General features: G+C 38.5%; 1 protein-coding gene across 4 annotated transcripts in view; it reads right to left on the bottom strand.

Moving 5' to 3' along the window:
- Positions 1 to 12,512, bottom strand: part of DENND6A (DENN domain containing 6A) — a 56,373-nt gene that overhangs the window by 6,755 nt on the left and 37,106 nt on the right. For 2 of the 4 annotated variants that reach the window (XM_030867487.2, XM_060308522.2), the window contains exons 10-15: positions 9,731 to 9,853; positions 9,150 to 9,245; positions 7,005 to 7,099; positions 1,017 to 1,082; positions 864 to 928; positions 190 to 279 (exon numbers count right to left, since the gene is read on the bottom strand). In XM_030867487.2, the coding sequence (XP_030723347.1) occupies positions 190 to 279; positions 864 to 928; positions 1,017 to 1,082; positions 7,005 to 7,099; positions 9,150 to 9,245; positions 9,731 to 9,853 (535 nt within the window). The remainder of the gene's footprint in view (positions 1 to 189; positions 280 to 863; positions 929 to 1,016; positions 1,083 to 7,004; positions 7,100 to 9,149; positions 9,246 to 9,730; positions 9,854 to 12,512) is intronic. The other 2 variants (XM_060308521.1, XM_060308523.1) reach the window with 2 other exon arrangements.

Below are 12,512 nucleotides of genomic sequence, written 5' to 3'. Positions count from 1 at the left end.
GAAGTGACTTACCAAATTACACAGCTAATACCAGAACAAAGAATTCAGGTGTCTTGCAAAGGGCTCTATTTTAATCACTACACACACGAGCAAGCAAAACAATTTAAGATAAAGTTTTGGTGGATGAAAAAAACATTCATGTGCCCTTCAACAAAGCATTAAATTAAGCAAATACATATGCTAACTTACTAACGGAATGATGAAGCTTTGTGTCAGTTCCAAAAAATAACGTCGGAGAATAACGCTTTGAGCCTCAGAAGGACGCTTCTGTTGTACACCCTTAAAAGAGGAAAAAAATGAGAACCTATACTCTAGTGTCAGAGAATACAAAACAATGAATGCTTATAGAAGTTTAGCTGATATGTAAATATGTATTTTACTTGATAGGAAAAAAACCCTAGAACTTCATCTTGAAGTAATTTAATGTGAAGTTCACTGTGCAATATCTTGTAAAAAAATCCTTAGAGAAAAATATAAGACATTCATCCCATACCTTAAAATATTAGCTCACAACAAAGACTATATTTATTTCATACTTGTTGTATTAACAATATTTACATTTTCCAAAAAAATGCTAACTATCCTATTAGGTGTTAAGCTACCTCATAGTACAGTCCACGACTTTCTCACTATAACTCCTAAGTTTTCAGGAAGATTGGCACTAGGTTGGTAGCTGCAGTCCCATATTTCTAGCCCATAATTGCTGCTACATTAGTCTCCTGATTTTCATGAAGCTTTGGTTCAAAGTCCAGAGTCCAGAAAGACCTCTTTTCATATTATTGTACATAAAGCACATGTTGCTTTACTGGATACTGCATACCTGAGTAAGGAAATTTAAATTAATAATATGAGCAAGTAATCACCTTCTGCAATTGTTTCATGATTTCTTCATCTCTATTTAGATATGGCTTATAAGAAGTATAAACTCCTAAGAAGTAAAGAAAAGAAAATGAGGTGAACAGTATGACCCATTTACCCATATAGTATGTGTTTTAAAAATTAATAAAAGTCAATACCAGGTTTAGAATCCAGAGTCTTTAGGTTCTTCAATTTTTTCACTTTAACCTGCTTAGGAATTTCACCTGAAGGAAACATCATAAAGATTCTTATAGTTATTTGAATTTCACATATCACAAAACTGGAATTTTCTAAGACTGATAATCCACTAACTGTTATGTACTTAGGGATGCTGTAGCTAAGGTATTCTTAACATCAGTGAATATTTAAGAGTTTATTCCTAGTACTTTAAAACTGGATAAAGGGAACACTGGGCTATATAACAGCATTACAGAAACAATTGTGTAAATTATATAAAGTGGATATTTGATCTTTCATTAATATCTATCACTACTTTAAAATTTCCCTTTTTGTCACTCAACTTAAAATTTAAAATCTTTGTGCTAAATATATGAAACATGAATAAGATACCATTTTGAATATGATGCCAAATATAATACCATTTAAGAGTAAAGAGAATTGAAAGCAACTCCTAAGTTAGTATGAAGATGTAGTATTCAAAGATTTTTTTTCTAGTACCGCCCCAAATTCTGCTTTTGCAGTGTAGAAACACTGCCACCAGGTGGTGATAGTGGAAGCCACAACCACGGGCCTGAGCCACAGGTGGACTGGACTCTGGACTCCTAAGCAGGGGTGCTGTGTTGCAAAAAGGAGTATGAAGTAAAAGAGAGAAAAGATTACAGGATGAAATGTATGCTTTGTTGAATACTGCTCCTGGGTAGAAAGAAAATCTGAAGACATGTGCAGCAAGGAAAGAGAAGAAAGTGAGCTACTGTAGCTCTGTGGAGGAGATTTAAAAACAAGAGGCTTTGGGGACAGACTGAGAAACAATAGGAAAGAGTCCAGAAACACTCAGGTTTCTGGAATGTTTCTGATTTATTAGCTCACAGTTTTTACTTTGTCAACTTATTCTATATATTCCCACATACTAATTCTTATTTATTTATTTATTTTTTGGCTGCATTGGGTCTTCGTTGCTGCACGCAGGCTTTCTCTAGTTGTGGTGAGAGGGGGCTGCTCTTTGTTGTGGTGCATGGGCTTCTTATTGCAGTGGCTTCTCTCCTTGAGGAGCAGGGGCTCTAGGCGTGCGGGCTCAGTAGTTGTGGTGCACGGGCTCTAGGCACGTGGGCTCAGTAGTTGTGGCTCACGGGCTCTAGAGCACAGGCTCAGTAGTTGTGGCGCATGGGCTTAGCTGCTCCATGGCATGTGGGATCTTCCCAGACCAGGTATCAAACACGGGCCCCCTGCATTGGCAGGCGGATTCTTAACCACTGCGCCACCAGGGAAGTCCCCACATACTAATTCTTATGAGAATGTCTCTCATCTTGAATGTCATCTCACGGTTTTGCTTTCCAGAGTTCAGAGTAGCTTTTCGTCAGAAGATTTGTAAAACTTTTTTTTCTTAAAGTGCGGAATTAATACATATTTAACTACACAGATAACTAAATTCAAATCACTATCTGCCTCTGACTCTGAGAACCCAAAGAACATCACATGTCAAAACTACAACGCTTTGAATAAGTCTAAATATTTCTGTGCCTACTTTCTGTTTCCTTTTGTCTAGATCACAAAGGACTTGCAACTCCTGTATCCACCAATGCCATTTATTATATATTATTTCCTGAAATTCACTGTGCAGAGGAACCAAATATCAGGGAAGAGAATAATTCAGCAGTAGGTTTCATATATTCTTTACATTCAGTAAGTTCTAGGTAATAACGAAGATATATAGTGATCCATATCAGCTTTTTTTAAAAGGCAAAGACAAGAATACTACCTGCGCAGCAATCTTCACTCACACGATTCCCCTCTGATTCAAGGGACCTCATCAGGTGTAAGATGCATACTGAACTCTAACCCTAGCCACTATAATTCTTACACTGTAGTACATAATAGACATAAAGAAAACTAGTCATAAAGATACATTGTTTATTGCCAAAAAAAGTTAAATGGTATTTGTCAAATACGTCTGGAAAATAAAATAAGAATGCCAGAAAATGAACTGAAGTCCTACAATTACAGATGTTTATTTTAATTAAAAAATACTTATTCAATGTCTGTTATGTACATGCACATAAGAGAGGGGTTTAACATTATTAAATTAATAATGTTCTGCACATTTGCATAACAATCTTCTACATTTAGGTCAAATGTTTTACCTTTGATTAAATCATCAAACCCAATTTCTGGTTAGAAATTCAGTTTATAATGTGATCCAATATACACTAGTAGAATTACTTTCTCTTTGAGGAATACTTGTTCAGTACCATTATCCTAGCATTACATTTCTTCATTTAATAGGATTTGGGTGAACTAAAACTAGGTATAACCCATAAGAAGTAATCCCTTTATAGCACGAGGAATGATCCCTCTGCAGGGTTAAAACTATATATGTGTTTCTAATAAAGCTACAAACTTCTGGGCCCAGGAGAGCAAAATCTCAGTTCTGCTATGCCTTCCCTGCTGGTCCTACAGAACTGCAGATACTTTATCTGCAGTTTTACTGACCCTCTCAGATAGTCTTGAATTTTCAAAGCCAGGATCCTAGGCAGAGCTGTTGTGTTTCCTAACTTGTGTAGCATATGCAGTGGTCCTAGTCTTGAGATCAATGGTAGAAAAGAAATATATCCCAAGATATATGCCCAGTACTCATAAATTAAAAGACAAATGGATTTTCATGAATGTGATACCAAAAACAGAGACAATAAAAGAAAATATTGATAAACTGGACTTCATCAAAATTAAAAACTTCCGCGCATCAAAGGATACTATCAAGAGAGTGAAAAGACAACCCACAGGAGAATACATTTACAAAGCATACATCTAATAAGGCATTAGTATCCAGAATATAAAGAACTACAACTCAACGAAAAAACCAACCCAATTAAAAAACAGGCAAAGTGGACTTCCCTGGTGGTGCAGTGGTTAAGAAACTGCCTTAACCACTGCCAGGGTACACGGGTTCGATCCCTGGTCCGGGAAGATCCCACATGCCGCAGAGCAACTAAGCCTGTATGCCACAACCGGCTGAGCCTGCGCTCTGGAGCCCACAAGCCACAACTACTGAGCCACGTGCCACAACTACTGAAACCCACGCGCCCAGAGCCCGTGCTCCACAAGAGAAACCACCGCAATGAGAAGCCTGCGTACTGCAACGAAGAGTAGCCCCCACTCACCACAACTAGAGAAAGCCCGTGTGCAGCAATGAAGACCCAACAAAGCCAAAAATAAATTAATTAATTTTTTTAAAAAAAAAAAAAGGGAAAAGGACTTGTAAAGACATTTCCCCAAAGGAGACATAGAAATGGCCAATGAGAACATGAAAAGATGCTCAATATTACTAATCATTAGGGAAATGTAAATCAAAAGTACAATAAGATACCACCTCACACCCATTAGGCTACTATCAAGAAAACAGAAAATAACAAGTGTTGGTGAGGATGTGGAGAAGTTGATATCCTGTGCACCACTGGTGAGAATGAAAAGTGAAAACAGTATAGCAGTTCCTCAAAAAATTAAACATGATGACTATATGGTCCAGCAATTCCACTTTTAGGTATACAGTTGACCCTTGAACAACATGGGTTTGAACTGCCCAGGTCCACTTATACATGGATTATTTTCTTTTTTTGATGAATATATACAGTACTACAAGATTTGCAGTTGGCTGAATCCACAGATGTGGAACTGTGGATACAAAGGGCCAACTATGGGAGTTGAACATCCTCGGATTTTGGTATCTGTGGCAGGTCTTGGACCCAATCCTCTGTTGATACCAAGGGATGACTATATACCCAAAAGAAGTGAAAGCAGAGACTGGAGATATTTGTACACCCATGTTCACAGTATTATTCACATAGCTAAAAGATGGAAACAAGCCAAGTATCCATCAACAGATGAACGGATAAGCAAAATGTGGTATATACATATGATGGAATATTTTTCAGCCTTAAAAAGGAAGGAAATTTTAACACATACTACAACATGGATGAACTCTGAGGACATTATGCTCAGTGAAATAAGCCAGTCACAAAAGGACAAGTAGGTAGAATTCCACTTACATGAGATACCCAGAGTAGTCAGATTCACAGAGACAGAAAGTGGAATGGTAGTTGCCAAGGGTGGGGGGTGGGGCGATGTGGAATGAATAGGGAGCTACTGTGCAATAGTTTCAGTTCTGCAAAATGAAAAGAGTTCTGTGGGTAGATGGTGGTGATGGCAGCACAACCATGTCAATGTACTTACTGCCACTGAACTGTACACTTAAAAAATGATTAAGATGGTAAATTTTATGTTATGTATATTTTACCACAGCTTTTTAAAAAAAAGAATAAAATTCTAATACATGCTACAGCATGGATGAATCTTGAAAATGTTATGCTAAGTGAAATAAGCCAGACACTAGAGGAGAAATACTGTATGATTCATAGAAACAGAAATTAGAATAGAGTTCACTAGGGGCTGGGAGATGAGAGGAATGAAGAGTTATTGTTTCATGGCTACAGATCTTCTGTTTGAGATGAGGCAAAGTTCTGTAAATGGATAGGGCTGACAGTTGCACAACACTGTCAATGTACTTAATGCCACTGAATCGTACACTTCAAAATTGTTAGAATGGTAAATTTTATGTTATATATATTTTGCTATAATAAAAAATTTTAAGATAAGTGGGAAAAAGTATCATAAACATACTAAACTTAATGAAATTTTGCACATCTGTTAAGACCTGTGCTCAAATGACACAATCCAGTCCCAGAAATAGGTACTACAGTCTTGCTCAAAATCATTTAAACACCCCTGGTGTCATTGCTCACAACGTATCACCTCTACTAATTGAACAAGGACCAAACTGAGGACACTGACATTCTCTACCATCAACTCCTCAATGACCACTAAGGATCTATAAAACATAATGTTTCCATACAACATCATCACTCTCCTATAGAAAAAGTGATACCTTTTTCTATATGATATGGTCCAAATACTCTGGTGACAGAAATAATCAGAGGGAACACAGCATCTCATCCCTAAAATAGGCTGCTTAAAATGAAGTGTAGGGCTTCCCTGGTGGCGCAGTGGTTGGGGGTCCGCCTGCCGATGCAGGGGACACGGGTTCGTGCCCCGGTCCGGGGGGATCCCGCATGCCGCGGAGCGGCTGGGCCCGTGGGCCATGGCCGCTGGGCCTGCGCGTCCGGAGCCTGTGCTCCGCAACGGGAGAGGCCGCAGCGATGAGAGGCCCGCGCACCACAAAAACAAAAGAAATAAAGTGTAATTAATATTCCCTATATGCCCTTATGCCCATTTTGAAAAATAAACTCAAGAAGTGTCCCCTTCCCTCCCTTGGTCCTAGGTCCTACTTTTAAATGGTAACTTCACCTGTCTGAAGAGGATTCTCAGAGCAGCAAAAATATTAGCTATCAAGACATCACAAGAAAAGGATATCCCTCATGGATAAAGATGTAAAAATCCTCAAAAAAAATTAGCAAACTAATAATAATAATAATAAAGGACTATACACCGTAACCAAAAGGGATTTATTTAAGGAATATAAGGTTGGTTTAACATAAAAAATCAATTAATTTAGTATACTGTATTAATAAAGGACAAAAAGTACACGATGATCTCCACAGATACAGAAAAAGCATTTAACAAAATTCAACACCAATTCATTATAATCTTTTTCAACAAACTAGGAACAGAGGGCTACTTCCTCAACTTGATAAAGGACATCTATGGATGTCCTCTATGCATTTTTTTTTTCCTCTATGCATTTTTTTTGGTAGGTGGACACGATGGGTTATACATATAAGAATCTGTATATTTTAGCTGGAAGCTATGCTCTTCTCCAAAGGCTTTTATTCAAGTTGCCTAAAAGAAGGTTGCCATCAACATAATTAAAAAGTAACGAAGCAGTGAAAACAAAGGAAGAAATAAACCTGCTCATCCACCTTACATACTAAAACGAGAACACCAAGTTTATACTTTACCTGCAGGTTTAAGGTCTCCTATCCGAATAATGTGTGGCCAGTGCTGGAGTGTTTTTGCAAAAAAAGGGTTGGTTACTCCTAATATGACTGAGGGCCTACATTAAAACAAAACAAAACAAAACCAAAGTGAGGAAAAAATGAATGTTCCATCAGTTTACAATTTATTTTGAGTGAACTACTGTTTACTCAAAGATTACTGAGATAATCTTTTCCTTCATTGGTACCACATATCAACTACATTCCAGGCACCATTTTTAGCACTAGGTATATAAAGATGAAAAGACACAGTCTTTCTAAAAGCACACAGGAAAAGCGGTATACATAACCAATTATGATACCAGAAATTAGAATACAGTGAAGGTGGTATAAAATGTACAATTATTACAAAGGAGAAACTAGTCTACCAGGGGATTAAGGGACAGCCTCACCAAAGAGATGACATTTGCACAAAGCTATGAAAGATGAACAGGAGGTTTTTTTTGAAGGATAGTTGATATATAACATGATATAAGTTATGAACAGGAGTCTTTTGCCAGGTGGATAACGGAAGAAAATGTGATGCAGGAGAATGAATAGTATGTGCAAAGCAATGAAGTGAGATCACGGTCTGTTTGAAAAACTACATATAGTTCAGCATTCCTAGAGCACAAAGCAGGAAGAATGAATAGTCAGAAAAGAAAGCAGATGGGCAGATGCTGGCCAGATGATTCAGTACCAACTTAATATGCTAAGAAATTCAGATGTTATCTTGTAGGCAAACAGAAGCTACTAGAGAACTGAGTGGAAGAATGCTACATGAACAAAAATGTACTTATTAGAAAGATCACTCTGGGGGAAATTTGGAAGATGCTGTGCAAAAAGGGGAAGAGGTTTGGGAAAAGCAACAGCAAATACGAGAAAGACTGGAGGTAGTAAGACTAGGAAGAGAGCTCTGGAAAGAAGATAACAAATGTTATGAGAGATATTTTAGGATGTTGAATTGACAGAATTTGGTAAAACTTCACGTGGAGCACATTAAGAACGAGAAATTTATGACAATTTAGGTTTTTGATAACTAAGTGAAAAGAAGCACCATTCATGAAGTAGGAAGAGGCATGGAACCAGGGAAGAAAAGAAGGAGACAAAAAGAATTCACTTTGAACACGTTTAATTTTGGGGGGCCATTAAGATGTCCAGGTGGCAAATACGATAAAAAAACAACAACAAAAACCTGGACAGAGGTCGAGACCTTGCAAAGATTTGAACTAGGAAGATAAATTTCAGTCATCAGTACATAGGTGTTAACAGAGACTGTGGGTACAGATAAGACTGTACAGAAAGAAATATCAGTCTGAAATCAGAACCCAGAACACAATACTGGAGAACACCAACATTTAAGCGGTTGGCAGAGAAAAAGAAGTCTGCACAGGAGACTGAGATGCACCAGCCAGGTGAGACGGTACCAAAGATTAAAATGTTTTCAACGTCAATAGAGTAAGTGTTACAAGAAAGGGAAGGCAGGAAAAACAGGGCAATAATGTGCCCACAGGTTCAAGGCAGTGAGAAAGGTCTTGATGACTTTGGCAAGAACTTCAGCAGAGATGAAGAAATCAACCTGCAACGAACTGAGAAGCAACCAGGAAACCAAGAAGTGGAGAGGGTAAATGGAAATTTTTGTTGTTATTCTAGAAACAGCTATGAAAAGAAGGTGAACAACAGAGCAGGAACTAAAGGGGAAAGGTAAGATATTTCTTCCCCTTTTACAGATTGGGAAGAATTTTTATATGTTTATATGCTGATTCAGTGAAAAGGGAGAAGGAAAAGGAAGTTACAGAGCAAGAAGAGATAACTGATGCTATAAGGGGTCCTGAAGTAAAGAACAAAGATAGAAGTAAAAGTAGTCAGATAGCTATTAAATTAGAGGAATTAGCTATTAATTAGCGGAAGACAATATAGCTTCCACTAACAAATAAGGTCATTCAAAGAAAATAGGATAATGACTCTTGAAATGTGAAATTATTACCAGCAGCTCCTCAAAGCTTCCTTTATAAAATCAATCTGCCAAAAGTTCAAAATTTAAACTTTTCAATTATTACCAAAAATAATTCTACATAATTTGGTTATAAAGGTAATACTTGGTCAATAAAAGTTATTTTGTTTACTCACGGGGCTTGAGTACGGGTGGTATATTCTTTGAATTCACTATCATGAATAGTGAAATAAGGTCGGAAATCACTGAAGTACTTTAATGGAGAAATACAGCTGCAGAGCAAGAATAACATGTAAAACAAAGGACAGAAATTAAAGGCCCTACTCAATAACTATGAAATATCTAAACACAGAGTTTACCCCAGTGGGATCATCTATCTATAACTCATTTCAGGAAACTAGAAAGACAAATGGAAAAATGTAATGTAGATGGCATACCAAAAACACACTGGATTTGGGGCAGAAGACGGGGTGAAATTCTGGCTCTATCATTCATTAGCTACATACCTTTTTCTAGACACTGACCATTCACACAACTGATTTTTATCAGGTGCTAACTTTATGTAAGTGAATGAATGTGCTTATTGCCCAGAAAAACAAAAACATGGAATCTGAAATAATTTTCTCATCAATAAATGGTGTTATAATGAGCACTACCTTCTTACAGGATTATTGTGTAGATAATGCAATGAGTGTGCAAACATATCACAGGTGGTAAACTGTTGCAACTATCACCATGAGGAACCAAATATACTCACTTAACAAGTGCCAATACAGTCTCTGACGACTCTGATGGTGACGGTGCCATGACCACGAGGGGCTCACCCAACAGCACCAGCTCCCAAAGCATCTGACTATGAAGGAAAACTGGGCAGAAACACCTGAAAGGTGTTTACGCAGCAGAGACACTGTTATTTATCCATCCCTGTTTTTTTTAAGTTCCCATATAATCATTCTAAAAACTTCACATTGATACAATTCTTCCAGCTATGTGTACCTTGACCTGATATACAAATTCATTTAGAATATGGTGATGCGGACTTCCCTGGTGGTGCAGTGGTTAAGAATCCACCTGCCAGGCTTCCCTGGTGGCGCAGTGGTTAAGAATCCGCCTCCCAATGCAGGGAACACGGGTTCGAGCCCTGGTCCGGGAAGATCCCACATGCCGCGGAGCAACTAAGCCCGTGCTCCACAACTACTGAGCCTGCACTCTAGAGCCCGTGAGCCACAACTACTGTAAGCCCACGCAAATACAGCCCGAGCTCCGCAACAAGAGAAGCCACCGCAATGAGAAGCCCGTGCACTGCAACGAAGAGTAGGCCCCACTCACTGCAACTAGACAAAGCCCACGTACAGCAATGAAGAACCAACGCAGGCAAAAAATAATAATAATAATAATATGGTGATGCACATAGATATAAGTTCCTTTTATCCACACAAAAATATATAGCAATTTTACTTGTTCCAAGTTTTACAAAATTAAATGTAATATATTGACACATAGAATGGCTAACAAATGATAAAAGCATATAAAATAATTATTAAATTATTGTACCATATAGTATATCTAGTTTATCAATATTGCTGTTACATTTGAATTTCTACTCTATTTTGAAGGAAACAAGAAAAATTAATTTTCCAAAGGATGTTTACTGGATGTACTTAATTTCAAAGTCAATGCTTTCAATATTAAAGAATGAGGAAAACAAATCACAAGGAGGTGTTCTAACACCAAACGACAGAATGCTTTCCTAAGCAGATCCTCCCCCTACAGAAATGTTGCATATTTTTACAGTAGCCCTGGAATTAGGCAGAAGCCTATAGGACAAAACTCTGGTACATTATCTAGCCTAAGTTAATTTGATAACTTTTACTTATTTAGTAATTTCCTCCTAGTAGGGTCAAAATTTTTCCTAGTATATTAGAGGGAAAAAAAACTACATTATCTATTTATAAAAATCATAACCAAAGGACTTTCCTGGTGGCACAGTGGTTAAGACTCCACGCTCCCAAAGCAGGGGGCCCGGGTTCAATCCCTGGTCAGGGAACTTGATCCCACATGCGTGCTGCAACTAAGAGTTCACATGCCACAACTAAGGAGCTGGCAAGCCACAATTAAGGAGCCTGCTAGCCACAACTAAGGAGCACACGTGCTGCAGCTAAGGATGCCGCCTGCTGCAACTAAGATCCGGTGCAACCAAATAAATAAAGTAAATGTTAAAAAAAAAAAAAAGTAACCAATCTACCTACCTGAAAACATACACACACAAGAAAGAAAAGGAAAAAAATACAAGTAACTTTTAAGTGTAAAAATATGAAACAAATTTGTGAGATGGAAATTAGGGAAAGTTCATTTTAACTATTCAAAGGCAAGAAGAGAAATGTGAAGGAAGGGCAAAAAACCAAAAATAAAAACAATAAACAGTTCAAGGATAAGGCAAAGGAGCTCTTCCTCCTTCCTTCCTAAACAATTCAATCCTACAGCAAAACACACTGCATGGTAGGCATCTCTGCCAAGAGGGAAAGAGAGCCCTGCTGGCCTGAAGAGCGTATCAGGACTTGTGTGAGATAAGGCAGACATCTATGTGGAGGAGGTGGCTTGTCGTGGGGGTGTTGGAACCCTAATGTAGTGAGAAAGGTGTGCATGTGTGGAGGTGATCTGATTTGGGGTGACAGAGCCCAGGAATTGTGAGGGGCGTGGAGGGGCAGCAGGTGCAGAGGGTCAGAGCCAGAGTGGGCTGAGGAGGCTGTCCATGGTGGGGTGTCAGAGCAGGGGAATGAGGGTGAACGTATGGAGGGGTGGCCTGCAGTAAGGTGTAGAAGCACAAGTAGGGAAAGGAGGGATCCACGTGGGGGCTGGCTTGGCACTGGGAGTCAGAGCACGACAGGGTGAGGATGGCATCCACAAAGAGAGGTGGCCTAAAGTGGGGTATGGAAGCCGGACTGGGGCAAGAGGGGAACCACGTGGGGGGTCAATCAGGCATGGAGCAGGGCCTAAGCAGGGTAAGGAGGGTGTCCATGAAGAAGAGCAGCCAGGTGGGCAGTTTCAGAGGCCAAGAAAGATAAGAAAGGCATTTGCTCAGAGAAGAAGGTTGCAGCAGAGACGAGAGATTGGTTACTAACATGGGCCGATCAAATAAGTAAATGAATCAAGGATAATAGGATGTAGCTCCTCTGTCAGAGAAAAGAAACACAAATATGAAAAGGGAAAAAAGTAGAGTGGAATTAGGGGTATTGGTGTGACTTTATAGTTTTCAATATATATGGATATAGAAATAAATATGTATGTAAAAGTGTTTAAATACTATATATGAGTGTGTATGTATACATGCATTTACAGATACATATTTTCCTTAGCTCTGTCCACTAACAGGGATATTCCCTTAGCAAGGAGCACAACTAATGCCCAGATCTTGACTTCTAAATCCTATTCTCTACTAAGTAGCTGATTCCAGGGCTGGGGAAGAGAAAATACAAGATAATCTTGGGACTCAACAGAACTGAAAACATATGTCCACACAAAGGCTTATATACAAATGT

The sequence above is a fragment of the Globicephala melas genome, chromosome 11 (genome assembly GCF_963455315.2).
Source record: "Globicephala melas chromosome 11, mGloMel1.2, whole genome shotgun sequence".
Lineage (NCBI taxonomy): Eukaryota > Metazoa > Chordata > Mammalia > Artiodactyla > Delphinidae > Globicephala > Globicephala melas.
This window is presented reverse-complemented; position numbering and strand designations above follow the sequence as displayed.